Here is a 14,772-nt window from a genome sequence, read left to right as displayed (position 1 = left end):
ACGCCCCCCCTAAAATTTTCAAAGTATGATGTGACTAATACTTATAATGCCACATTTTGATACAAAACTAATCAAATAAGTGTTATTCTGCCTGGTTTTATTCTTAAAATACACAAAAATCCAGGAGCTTCCGGGGGCTGCGCCCCTACTACTCAAAGTATGACATGACAAGTATTAAACACGTCGTACTTTGATACATCACTAACCAATACCATTATGAGTAAGTAAATCGTTTATTATATAGTGACATGTGTTACAATACAATGAGAAATGTGAAATATTCAAAACATTTATTTTTCAAACATCTGGACCTACATGCTATTTACTTATACCAAAAATAATTGAAAAATATGCACTATTATTGTGCGGCACTGGTTTTACTCTAAAATACACGAAAACCGAGGAGCTTCAGGGGGCTTCGCCCCCTGGACCCCCACCTATATGCTATATACTTTTAACAAAAATAAATTGAAAAATATGCACTGGTTAATATGTGCCTGGTTTTACTCTAAAATACAATAAAACCCAGGAGCTTCCGGGAGCTGGGCCCCCACCTATATGCTATATACTTTTAACAAAAATAATTGAAAAATATGCACTATTAATGTGCCTGATTTTACTTTAAAATACATGAAAACCCAAGAGCTTCCGGGGGCTTTGCCCCCTGGGCCTCCACCAGGGCTTCGCCCTGGACCTACTAAGGGCCTTAAGGCGGCCCCCAGACCTCTTGCCTCAACAGAATTATCCACGCCCCCCCCCCCAACCACAAATCCTGTATCCGCCCCTGGTACTTGTTTTATACATGTAAGGTGCTTCAGGGTAATAACATATTTACATAAGGTGCTATATAAAAGTAGAATAATAATAATGTGGTTTATTTAATTAGCAGTCTGATTCAAGTTCTAGTGATGGGAAATCGGAAATAATTAGAATCAATTATCGGTAATAATTAGCTGGGCATAATTGATAAATAATGAATTATAATTGAAATTTTTAATTCAAATAACATAAACACTGGAAAGTTAAACTTATTCATAATGATAAATGTTTATTAATTTTTCTTTTAATAATTGAAAGTTGGAAAGTCTTATCACAAGAAATACACCTGTGAAATGTGAAAGCCATAGTGGATGAGGAGCCAATCAAAGGTTATAAGCAAGGTTAAAGTTTTTGTGGACAAGAAAACTATATATACTTCCAAAACTTGCAGACTTTATGATGATAAAAATGATGTAATTCAAAGGAATTGATTTTAATCAATCTTTTTCAAAAGAAATTTCAAGGTATTAAATGCTAGCAAATTATAAAACATGTTATAGGAATATTTAGAGGAAATGGCAGAATAAAAGGTTTTGACCAAAATAGGAAATTTTAAGAATCCAGACTGTAATTTTAGATACGAGTTATGAAAAAATAAAGATACATGTAGTGGCATAAGGGAGAAAAAAATGAAATGGCTTAAAGGGTTGCTTTTATAATTTTGACTGCAGGTTAAATACAATACCAATGTACACACAGTTCTCGATAAACACGATAAAAGAAAATTTTTATGGAATACCACAATGGTTAGGTACCATATAGCAAGTTTTTTTGGCGGGTGTAAAATTTGGTGTTATGCATGCTCAAAGGTATGCCAATAAATTGGTGTAATTTATTTTAGCTGACAGAGTTTCAGCGGTTTGCAGATTAACACTAAGATGAGTATTGACTATTTTTAGCGATTAAAATTTTAGCGGACTACCATCAAAATGCCAAAATAAGCTAAAATTAGCACCCCACTAAAATAACCCGCTACACGGTATGTAATTTGGACTTATTGCACAAAACCTATGCCAGTATATTTTGTTTTTAGTGATTAAAATTTTAGTGGACTACCATCAAAATGCCAAAATAAGCTAAAATTAGCACCCCACTAAAATAACCCGCTACACGGTATGTAATTTGGACTTATTGCACAAAAGCTATGCCAGTATATTTTGTATACATTCATATGGTACATATAATTTCTTAAATGTGTGTCACATGTTCAAGGTAAGTCTTGTGTGAAAATGGTTTACAAATTGCATATAACTTGCGTTTCTCATAAAATGATTGATTGTATGTTATTTAACAACCCTCTGAATTTTTCATTCGTATGAGATGCCACCACTTGCAAGTGGAGATCTACAAATTTTTGTCCAATACTTGGCACTCAGGGCAATTGAGCAGTGAGGGATCTTTTTCATTCCAGCACCTACAGAGACACAGGAGCTCTGTTTAAAGGGTCTCGTCCAAGCGATCAGTCTCCACATCCCACAGTGGGATTCGAACCAGCGAACTAAGGATAAACTCCTTAGTGTGTGCCTTTAACCACTGTGCAACACAAGTGACCTCTTTAAATGAATGTTGTCATATGTTTTGCATGTGATTTTGAATTTAACTTTCAGGTTTTAAATTTTTTCAACTTTCTGCTTTCTTTAATTTGATTTGTGCTACAAACTTAAAGTACCCCCGGTAAGTATATATTTTTAAAAGTATCTGCAATGTAGTTTCGAACAACTGCTCTCAAATCTGAAAGTGTCAGTGATGGCAGCATTATGAATTCGAGAATGTGTGTTAGTATCATGTGTAGGCTATGCTGATCCTTATTATATACTATAGATTATAACATTGTTATGTTTTTTGTAGATCACAGAATGCCTAGGAAGAAGAGCTGGAAGAAAGCTGCTGTGAAGAAGACGAAATCTTGTAAGGCAGATGTGGGTGACAAGTACCCCACAGATGTTGGCCACGTCCAACCATCTGTGCCTCTGGGTGTAGGCCACGTCCTAACACCTATGACATCTGTACCGGCAGGGGTGATCTCTACCACCCCTGTGACAGTGGTCTCTGCGGCTCTCCCTGAGACCACTTTGACTGAAACTATGCCTCAAGTGTTGCCTCTGGCTCAAACTATACCTCAAATGTTGCCTCTGGCTCAAACTATGCCTCAAATGTTGCCTCTGGCTCAAATGTTGCCTCAAAAGTTGCCTCAAATGATTACTCTGAATTCCTCTCAGTTGCTTACTCAGAATATATCTCAGATTACAACTCAGAATATTACTCCGTTTACAATGAACAATATACCAAATGAAACAACACATGCACTGCAAGGTAATTGTATGCATCAGAATTCAGATAATCTCGTGTTTGGATCCTTCCATCAGGGAAGCATGAGGTTTTCATCATTTTCAAGAGGTAATCAGTGTACATGCAATTCACTTATGATGTTGTCAAATTCATATGAAAATTTTTCATTTACTAGTTCCTTTTTAGATCAGACTCTGCTCAAGGGAGATAATTTGTACAGCACAGCTGTGAAGAATCTCCAGAGTGCTGGAAATTTTAAAAGTAGGTTACTGATGTTTGATGAACTACCACTTCATATTGATTCTGGTGAAAATCATCACATTGTTGACAAGTTTGATACATTGTTTGGTTTATTAGTTACAGATGATAACAGAAATCAAATTCAAACTCTACATGAATGTCTGCAACAAGCATTGGGGTTATCTAGATATGTATTAATAATGATTGGCTCGATATGTTCAGCACTGTACAAAGCTTCAGACAATGATTTTTATTTTTTTGACTCGCATTCTCATGGGGAAAATGGTTTGTCTGAATGTGATGGAAAGTCTCTGATGAGACACAGTTGCTGCTTAGATGATTTGTTAGGATTTCTGTATGCAATGTATGAAAGTATGCACATTGAATTTGCAACTGAGTTTGAAGTGATGCCTGTTGCCTTTCGCACACTTATTCATAGCTTCCCTAGTAATAATCAAAGTACACATCAATATTGTAGATTAGATCAGTTAACAACAACTGCTCTCACAAACAAACAATCTGCTGGTACCAATACTGGTCACTTAAAAACAACAGCGATAAAGAAAGATAAAAAGGATTACATGAGAGAATATATGAGAAACAAGAGACAGGAATCAGAGTTCAAACAAAAGGAAAGGGACAGTAAAAGAAACAAAAGACAAGATCCAGAGTTTAAAGAAAGGGAAAGGGACAGAAAGAGAAACAAGAGACAGGATCCAGAGTTTAAAGACAATGAAAGAGACCGTAAAAGAAACAAACGACAAGATGCAGAGTTTAAAGGAAAAGAGAGGGACAGTAAGAGAAACAAGAGACAAGATCCAGAGTTTAAAGAGAAGGAAAGGGACAGTATGAGAAACAAAAGACAGGATCCAGAGTTCATAGAAAAGGAAAGGGACAGTATGAGAAACAAGAGACAAGATCCAGAGTTCATAGAAAAGGAAAGGGACAGTATGAGAAACAAGAGACAAGATCCAGAGTTTAAAGACAGGGAAAGGAACAGTAAGAGAAACAAGAGACAGGATCCAGAGTTTAAAGAGAAGGAAAGGGACAGTATGAGAAACAAGAGACAGGAACCAGAGTTCATAGAAAAGGAAAGGGACAGTATGAGAAACAAGAGACAAGATCCAGAGTTTAAAGACAGGGAAAGGAACAGTAAGAGAAACAAGAGACAGGATCCAGAGTTTAAAGAGAAGGAAAGGGACAGTATGAGGAACAAGAGACAGGAACCAGAGTTCAAAGAAAAGGAAAGGGACAGTATGAGGAACAAAAGACAAGATCCAGAGTTTAAAGACTGGGAAAGGGACAGTAAGAAAAACAAGAGAAAAGATCCAGAGTTTAAAGACAGGGAAAGGGACAGTAAGAGAAACAAGAGACAGGATCCAGAGTTTAAAGACAGGGAAAGGGACAGTAAGAAAAACAAGAGAAAAGATCCAGAGTTTAAAGACAGGGAAAGGGACAGTAAAAGAAACAAGAGACAAGATGCAGAGTATAGGCATGATGAGCAAACAAGAGATTTAAAGAAGAAAAAAGAAATGAGACAAAATTCTAACCAGTTAGAAAAAGAAAGATTGAAGATGAAAGAAAAGAGAAAAAATGAAGAGTATAGATCATCAGAAAATATTGCTGCAAAACAATCTAAAGCACACTCACGGGGGAATTCGGACTATATTGAAACTGAAAAACAAAGATACAGAAAAAGTAAATTTGGAGTTGATGCAATTGAGTGTGTTGACAATTTTCACAACAATGTAAGATTGGGTCCTGTGTTTGTATGCACATGTTGCCAACAGACATGGTTTCACGAAAGTGTTTCAAATGTAGATAATGTTTTGTTGCATGCTGAAATCAAAAGGAAGTATTTTACTAATACAAAGTCTGTAAATGGGCAGGAATGGATATGCAACACATGCAATTCAAGTTTAAAAGAAAGTCGAACGCCAAAACTCTCTATTGCAAATGGAATGACATGGCTTCAAAAACCAAGTGAATTAAATCTGTTACCATTGGAAGAAAGACTCGTATCCTTAAGAATTCCCTTCATGCAGATAAGAGAATTACCAAGAGGAGGGCAGTATTCAGTAAAAGGAAATGTTGTAAACGTGCCAGTTGACATTCAACCAACAATCAACAGTCTTCCCAGGAGACTTGATGAAAATATTACAATACCTGTGAAGTTAAAAAGGAAACTATCTTTTCAGCACTCTTATTGTCATGAAAATATCCGACCTACAAAGGTTCTGATTGCTTTACATTGGTTAATGAAAAACAGTGAATATTATCAGAATTCAAACATAAACATAGATGACAACTGGTTCCTTGAGGTCACCAATTCCGCAAGCGAATTAATGAGAGAGTTTATAGAGGGTCACACCAATCAAGATTCAGCAATGCATGACCAATCAGATGAATCAGACTCTGATGAATTCTGTGAAGTTGATAGTGGTAAGGATGGAAATCGTGATACTTTACTAGACAGTGACTCGTATGACATGAATCAGATCTTCACATTTGCTCCAGGAGAGGGACAGCGACCAATTAGTTTGTATCAAGATCAAATGGCTGAGTATTTGTCATTTCCTACAATATTTTGTGGCAAAGGAAAGGTAGAAAACGATCAGCGTCAAATACCTGTTTCATATGCTGATATTGCCAAGTGGGAATTACGAAGTGTTGATAGACGTGCTGCACAGTCGGTACCAAATTTGTTTTTCAAATTGAAAAAGATTCAACTAAAACAGGTAACAGACAAATGCAATTTAGCCCTTAGAAAGTGCAAAACAAAGGGGAAAACCTTTACTGCAAATGAAATAAGAAATCCTGATCAAATCAATGACATTGTTAGACACAATGAGGGATTTTATGTTTTCAAACAGTTGAGAAATTCTCCTCCTTATCTTGAAACAAGAAAGAAAGACGTTTTTGCAATGATACGACAGCTTGGTCTACCAACTTGGTTTATGTCCTTTTCTGCTGCAGATACACGTTGGAATGATCTGATCAGAGCATTAGGAGTTTTAAACGATGACAAACAGTACACAGATTCTGAAATTGAGAGCATGACATGGACTGAAAAGTCAAAGTTAATTCAGAAAGATCCGATTACATGCACAAGGTATTTTGATCATCGTTTTCGGACTTTTTTGAATACTGTGCTTAAGAGTGATCATCATCCTATTGGTAAGATACAGGACTTTTTCTATAGAGTTGAATTTCAACAGAGGGGATCACCACATGTTCACATGATTGTTTGGATTGAAAATGCTCCAAAATACTTAGAAAATGATAACAAGGAAATTGCTGCATTTGTTGACAGCTACTTGAAGTGTGAAAGGAATACAGAAGACAATTTGACAGAATTGCAGGTTCATAAACACTCACAAACATGCAAGAAAAAAGGAAAGGCTGTTTGTAGATTTGGATTTCCACTTCCACCACTCCAAGCTACTATGATATTAGAACCTTTGGACAGTGACATTGATAAATACAAGAAAATGCACAAGACTATGCAAGACAAAGTGAATGACTTTAAAAATGGATGTGACATAAGCTGCACTTTCCAAGACTTTTTGCAGAATGTACTACAACTTTCTGAAGATGATTATATAAAATGCATCAGAAGTTCTTTGAGAACACCCAAGGTATTTTTAAAACGTAAACCCTGTGACTTGAGAGTGAATGCTTACAACAGTACTCTTCTTCATGCTTGGGCAGCAAACATTGATATTCAGTATGTTTTGGATCCATATGCTTGTGCAATGTACATTGTCTCATACATAAGTAAATCCCAAAGAGGAATGAGTGAGCTGCTGAGTAGAGCTGCTAAGGAAGCAAGAGAGGGCAATCTTGACATTAAGAGACAAGTTAGACACATTGGAAATCAATTTCTTAACAGTGTTGAAGTTGGAGCACAAGAAGCTGCATATCTAGTTTTGCAAATGCCCCTTACAAAAGCATCAAGAGATGTAATGTTCATAAACACATCTCCAGTTGATGACCGTGTAATACTTGTCAAACCTGATTCAGAACTTGAAAAGTTGAATGCTAATTCCACAGACATAGAATGCAGTAACATAGTCAAAAGATATGCAAAACGTCCAAAACAACTTGAAAACTGGTGTTTAGCTGACTATGTGTCACAGTTAGATGTAGTTTTCCCAAAGGAAAGTATAAGTGAGCTGTCTGAAATGGAAACAAATGATGATGAGAGGCACCAGTCAGAAAATGAAGATAGTGGAAGTGATACTGAGGGTGAATTTAAAGAAGACAGCACATTAGTTGTGTTGAGAAATGGAATTAAAATCAAGCGCAGAAAAACACCAAGAGTTATAAGATATGTGCGTTATAGCTTAAAGACAAACCCAGAAAATTACTATAGAGAAAAACTAATGCTGTTCACTCCATGGCGAAATGAATGTTCTGATCTTCTGTGTGGACAGCAGAGCTTTGAGCAGTCATTTAACCAGAAAAAATTTTTCTTGGCTCAGAAAATCAAACAGTATGAACACAATGCTGATGTGCTTGAGCAGGCAGAACAGATGGCGCAGGATGATTTGACAGAAGCATATGATGAATTAGCTCCTGGTGCTCAACAAACTGACGCAGATGATGAATATGAAGGAAATGTTGATTCTGAAACATTCGTTCACTTTAATCCAGAAAGGCCAATTGAACAGAGAGAGTATGATATAGGAAATGAAGTTGGAATTCCATCAACAAGACAATTAAATGAACAGAGTTCTGTTAGATTACCTGATGATGAGTATTTAAAGCTTGTAGCCAGTTTAAATTTGAAGCAACGCGAATTCTTCAATCATGTTATGCAATGGATCAAGTCTAAACAGGAACCTATTCATGCATATCTTTCAGGAGGTGCAGGAGTTGGGAAGTCAGTGTTAATTAAAGCGCTTTATCAAGCTTTACATCGGTATTTATGTGCTAAGGAGGGTGAAAATCCAGACGATATACGAATTCTTCTTTGTGCATACACTGGTAAAGCTGCGTTTAACATTGGTGGTCAGACAATTGCTTCTGCATTTCACCAGAAAATTAACCAAAGGCAGCAAAATATGCATTGTGATGAACTCAACACATTTAGAACTAAATACAGAAATTTGTCAGTTGTCATCATAGATGAAATTTCAATGGCTGGCAATGCAAAGTTGGAATTTATCAATGGCAGACTTCAGCTTCTTACTGGTTTGAAGAGGCCGTTTGGAGGCATCAGTATTATTGCTGTTGGAGATTTCTTTCAACTGAAACCAATTATGGATGGCTGGATTTTTCAAGATTTAAAACAAAATGCCCAAGCACTTGCATGTAATCTTTGGAAAGAAAACTTCACCTTATTCGAGTTAGATGAAGTAATGCGACAAAAGGATGATTTAGAATTTGCACAGCTTTTGAACCGTCTTCGTCACAATGAGATGACTTCTGAGGACTTGGATATAATTCACAGGTGCATCATTGCTGAAAATAGTCCAAATTATCCACACAATGCTCCCCATCTTTTCACAATGAATGCAAAAGTAGATGAATATAACAATAAACTTATAGAGCAACTTCCTGGTGAAAAAGTTATTGTAAAAGCTGTTGACAGTGTCCTCCAAGACCACAGTAAGTCTGTGAAAGACCGACTACTCAGATCATTGCAAAATCAAGATGATGTTAGCAAAACTGCAAATCTCATGACAAAACTAACTCTAGCCATTGGAATGATATATGACATTACAGTTAATATTGATGTTACTGATGGCTTGACAAATGGTTCATCATGTACTGTATTTCTTGTTGAAAACAGATTACCTGGTGTATCAAGGCCAAGTATAGTATGGGTGAAGTTTTTGGATTCTGCAGTAGGGAGAATTGCTCGACAGAAATACAGACATCTTTTCCATGATGGTGTTATGGATGATTGGACACCGATATTTGACTGTCAGCGATCTTTTGTTTTCAATTCAACTACATATCAAAGAATACAGTTTCCTTTAAGACCAGCTGCAGGTAAGACAATTCATAAGGCTCAGGGCTGCACTGTTGATGAAATTGTAGTAGATTTATCTCAGTCAAGGATAAGGAAAACACCCCACATTCATTATGTAGCTCTTAGTAGAGTTAGATCTGTTGACAAATTGCATATTCTGAATTTCAATGAGCAAGCATTAACTGTTGATGATAAAGTTGTAGAAGAAATGGAAAGAATGAGGAAGGAAGCACCTCTAAAGCTGTGTTATCTTCCATTGTACAAAACAGAGCAGAACAAACTAAAAATTATGTTTAATAATGCAAGATCTCTTCACAAACATTTTGATGAAATTAAAAATGAACCCAATGTTGTAGCATCAGATGTTATTGGTTTTTCAGAAACAAGACTAACCATCAATGATGAACAGAATTTTATGATGGAAGGTTACTTGACTTTGTTTAATCATGAAAAGAGAAGTGACAGCAATCGGCCTCATCATGGAACAGCATTATATGTTAAACAAGACCATTTGATGACATGTATCTCAAAATTCAGTAACACTTTGCTTGAATTCATCATAGCTTTAATAAATTTCAGAGACCTTGGAGAAGTGCAGATAGTTGTTTTATACAAGTTCCCAGCATGTTCTTTTAAAGAATTTGAACGTGAAGTTATGTTGCACTTGAAACCTTTTGTAGACACAGAGAAAAAATTGATAATTCTTGGAGATTTCAATTTTGATTTGTTTACAGGTCACAAAGAATTTCTGAACTTTATGAAGTTGAATTTAAAATGCACACAATTGATCAAAAAGGTAACTCATGATTCAGGTTCACAACTTGATTTGATTTTCACAAACTTCCCTCATTGTGAAACTGATGTGATTGAGGCATATTGGTCGGACCATAAAATGATTTACTGTACATATTCTTTATAAATCTGATATAAGGGACGCAAGAGTATTTATTTGGGGGAGATACGTCATCTTGTCCCCTCTCCCACCTATCGATGTGCCAGTGTCACTTAGTGACATTTGGTACATTGATTGCTGTATACAGGGTTATATTCGCCCTGGCTGTGTTATTTTCAGCCTTTCACACAATTTTTTCAGCGTTTAAATTATCCCCACTCACAGTATTATTGAAGAAATCATACTACGTGTTCTTTTAATTTACCCTGTTTTAAATTTGTCTTACCTCAGATGGATGACAGTGGGAAAAATGAAATGGGGCGAATATTTCCCTGTATACAGTATCTTATAGACACCAATTACTTGATGTAAAATCTTGTTTGTTTTTAGTAACTTTAAACTATTTTTTATATGTATGCATTGAATAGCCTTAAAAATTTGCAAATAACTGTACTAAAATGATTGTACTAAACAGGAATCCTTCATTATGAATTTTTATTGTGGGTTAATTTTTAACAGACAATAAATGTACAAATAATTGAATGTTGCATGTTAAGGGAAATTTATGTACCATCAATAACAATCATTCATGTAAAAAAAAAATGATGATCATTGTATATATTATGTGTTAATTAATATTTAGAAATTATGAATATATTGTATTGATGTTTGTGAGATAATAGTTTTACCCTTACTGTTTAGATTCTTTTCTTTAATGATTATACATATGAATATCATGAACTTGTATTTTGAATACCGGTATACATGAAATATTTTGAGATTACATGAATTGTTTACAAAGTTTACTTTAAAGAAAATAATGAGTTCTGCTTAATAATGATTAGAGTTGCACTTGCATCAAGTAATTGGTATCTTTGATATATGTTCAACACTGTATTCTATAATTTTATGAAGTAAATTCATCGAATATTACCGGCATCTGTTCATATAAAATTTTGCTGTATAGAAATATTGTAAGTTTAAAAATGTTACTATGTCTTGTGTCATTTAGTCCCTGCTGAACAATACTGGAGTACATGAGAGTATAAATTTTTACAGTGTATATGAATTAATATTTTTCCCAGAGCAAATATTTTCTTTTAACATCATTTACATGTATGTTCATTGTATATATGAAATTTTGTGTTGAAATAATTTGTCTTGAATTTTTATCTTTTTGGATTTTTTTTGTCTTAAAATGTTAAGTTTATTGTATTTTTGTATTTCAAGTCATTCAGCTTTAAACATTTACTTTTACTAGCTTTAGCTTATACCTGTGTAGAATAGGAAAGCAACCTGCATAATCAGACAGAAACTGACAACTCATTCTAAGCTACTAGTATATTGCTGATTTCAGTTAACTCCATACTAATTGATATTTAATTTTCTCCAGCATTGAGATATTTAATATGTGACCACCATTATATTATAATTTCATGAGAATCGACTTATACCCAGGTAAGTATGAAAAGAGGGGGTCAATGGCCAGCCCGTAAAGGGAGGTAAACCTACCTCTTTATAACATTACAATTTTTCCTTTAAAAGACAGGGAAAAAAAGGTGGATCACTATAATTTCTCATGACTGGGCTTTAAAATCAAAATTATTGATTGCAAAAATCTTAATCACTCCATTTTGGAATATTACCATCAAGTTTAGGTTATCTGATTCCTGCAGGTACTCCAATTACCGGTAAATGTTACTTATTAAAAATTCTTTAAAAATAATAGTTGATGTTCAAAGTCAGTGTCATATAATTATTCATATAATTATTCACTTTCAGTTGGAATCTTTCCAATTTTCGCTTTCGTTATGTATAGGAAAGATTTACTATTAAGTGAACTTAAAAATAAATACAGTATATTTTGTATCTTTCAAACGATTACCTTGATGTATTTAACTTTCCTCTAAACAAATTTTGAACTGTTTAAAAAGCATCTATGTTTACATGTAATGTTATTGTCAGGAAGTTTTGCATTTCTGTCACAAAATTGTTGCAATATTGCATATTTGATACTGTGATTATATATGTCTGTTGAAATCATATGAAATTTAGATAGTTGATTGTTATTAACGCTTCTTAGTTTTCATTATATTCTCTACTAATTGTCTGATAAATTTTCACCAAATCTGTTGAATTTTGTAAAGAAATAAAAGTAAAATCTTATTCGCATTTTCTGTTTTTATTATACTGTAAAATCACATATTTTCGTGGGGTCAAATTTTCGTGGTTTGAGGAAAATTTCTTGGTTCGTGGGGATTTGATTTCGTGGATCAAGAATCAATAAGTACTTATGTGTGTGAAATTTTACATTTCGTTGTAGACATGAATTCGTGGGTCTTGTCATACCACGAAAACAACTAAAATTAACCCCCCACGAAAATTTGTGATTCCACAGTAACTATCATAGCTAATGTTACACCCCCCAAAAAGGAGAGAAATGTTATTGTTCAATAAAAGCATAGTACACTTCAGAGTTGACAGTACAAGTGCTATATTCCGCAGAAATACTGAGATTGACCTCTTTATGACTAAATTGATAATGAGGTACACTGTAAGCATTAATTAAGCACTGGTTGAAAAGAAAGCCATTCTAAACAATTTTATGCTCAGATCAAGCCCAATTACAGAAAATGAATAAAAAGAAATTCATACTCAACATCTACATGCATAATTCTTGCAAGTAAAGGTCTTACACTCAGGTGAGCGATATGGCCCCTGGGCCTCTTGTTATATCTCCTATACCAGCATGACATTAGTTAATTAAAATGAAATTTGATTCCTATTGTACTTTTTCACTTAGTGAATGTTATTTTGATTTTTACATGTACAAGCCAACAACGCAGTTATTGTTAAATTGTGATTATGTTTTAACAAATTAGTAAATTAATATATTTAGTATTTTGAAATAAACTAGATGCACTGTGAGCACTGAGCTCACTAAATCATACCCCCGCCTTACATATGAATATAATGGCGGTATCTATGTTTTGTTATAGGAAACCTCAAATCTGTGTCGGGTCAAAATGTAAAATAGGAGGTGCATAATGGCAATATGTAATAAAGATTTTGTAAAGTCTCATCAAATTTTATTCAGTGGTATGAGATGTAGAGGAGTTGTGGATAAGAGATGGGTAGCCCAAAGCGTAACGGACAGACAGACAGACAACCCGATTACTATATGCGCTTTTCAAGCGAGGGGTATAAGTCTACTACAGAAACTGCAGAACGTGTAAATTATAAGAAAATGTTCAGCAGTGTAATTATTGACGATGTACAAGAATAGATTCTATCATCTGAAAAGCTTTATCAAATTTGCTTCCGATCTCTTATATCATCAAGGGTAACGATTACACTTCAAATCGTTTTTAGCCATTTTATATTAGATATTTGTTTTCAAAAAAAGTTTTATTTTAATGGAGAACAAGCCTTCGATCTTTTTTTGTAAATCGATGTAGATTACCCTCCCCCTCCTCACGACCACTACATTTTTTTGTTTTGTTAATTTCCCTACTACCTGGACGAAGTGTTAGTAAAAACCCAGAATTTTCATGATTCTTTTATTATTGACAACTAGGGCAAAGGGTATATAACGTTATAGTTTTGACTTTCCTAAGCTCCATTTTAGTTGAGTCCATGCTTCTTCTCCCAAGGGAGGGATATATACTGTATTTATACCCCTGATTGAAATCCAATAGTAATCGGAATATCTGTCCGTCTGTCTGTACATCCCTCCGTCTGTCTGTTACGCTTTAGAATATCCATCTCTTATCCGCAACTCCTCTTTCAGAGAATCTTTTAAATTACTAGATAATGCCATTGTGCACCTCCTATTTACTTTATGATCCGACACATATTTTGGTTTCCCATAGCAAAACATCGACACTGACATTATATTCTTACCTATGACGAGAGGTTTGGTGGCTTCTGAATACCATGGGACACCACGAGTTATCCCGTAAAACAATACAGATAGGGCAAGAGATCTTCCAAAAGATTGATACATGTATCCGTTACATATTTTGGATTTCCCATAGCAAACCATGGACACTGCCATAATATCCATACATGTATATATTCATATGGGAGGCGGGGGTATCATTTAGTGAGCTCTTTGATCACAGTACCTCTAGCTAGTTATACATTGAGAGCAAAAAGCTTTTTTGTCTTTTTATTTTTTACTCCATAACGTTGTCCGGAAATCTGTTTACTAGTATATATGTTTAAAACTAAAATTTCAATTCATTTGTAAAAAAAAGTTGCCCTTAGGTAAAAGACCCGGCCTGAATTACATTAATATTTTGATGAAATTTTATAATTATAATTATGTAAAATAACAAAAAGTCTGTGAGCATTTTTCCTTTTCTTGTGAGTTGTGGCTCGAAATCCAAGCACATGTCTTCAATATAACTTGGCACACAAGTAGACTACACTAAGATACATAATTCTGTGTATCGGTTTTTGATTTCGACGAACGGTGTTGGCATTGTTACTAAAAATAGAAATTTCTGTGAAATTCTTTGAAAATGCTACTCCTCCTACAAATTTAGTC

The 14,772-nt window shown here is 34.6% G+C and overlaps 1 protein-coding gene across 1 annotated transcript; it reads left to right on the top strand.

Annotated features, from left to right (window-relative positions):
• Positions 1-2,675: 2,675 nt before the first annotated feature.
• On the top strand, positions 2,676-9,753 carry LOC134246276 (uncharacterized; the record flags this gene model as incomplete). Its single annotated transcript, XM_062728605.1, has 3 exons — positions 2,676-4,347; positions 4,435-4,602; positions 5,170-9,753. Coding segments are annotated over exons 1-3 (6,424 nt in total), but the record flags the coding sequence as incomplete, so codon positions are not given.
• Between the last annotated feature and the right edge of the window lie 5,019 nt (positions 9,754-14,772).

This window comes from Saccostrea cucullata, unplaced genomic scaffold (genome assembly GCF_032062105.1).
Source record: "Saccostrea cucullata isolate Sc308-1 unplaced genomic scaffold, CSIRO_AGI_Scuc_v1 ctg2256, whole genome shotgun sequence".
In the NCBI taxonomy this organism is placed as follows: domain Eukaryota; kingdom Metazoa; phylum Mollusca; class Bivalvia; order Ostreida; family Ostreidae; genus Saccostrea; species Saccostrea cuccullata.
The sequence above is the reverse complement of the archived record's forward strand: the minus strand, read 5'-3'. Positions and strand labels throughout refer to the sequence as shown.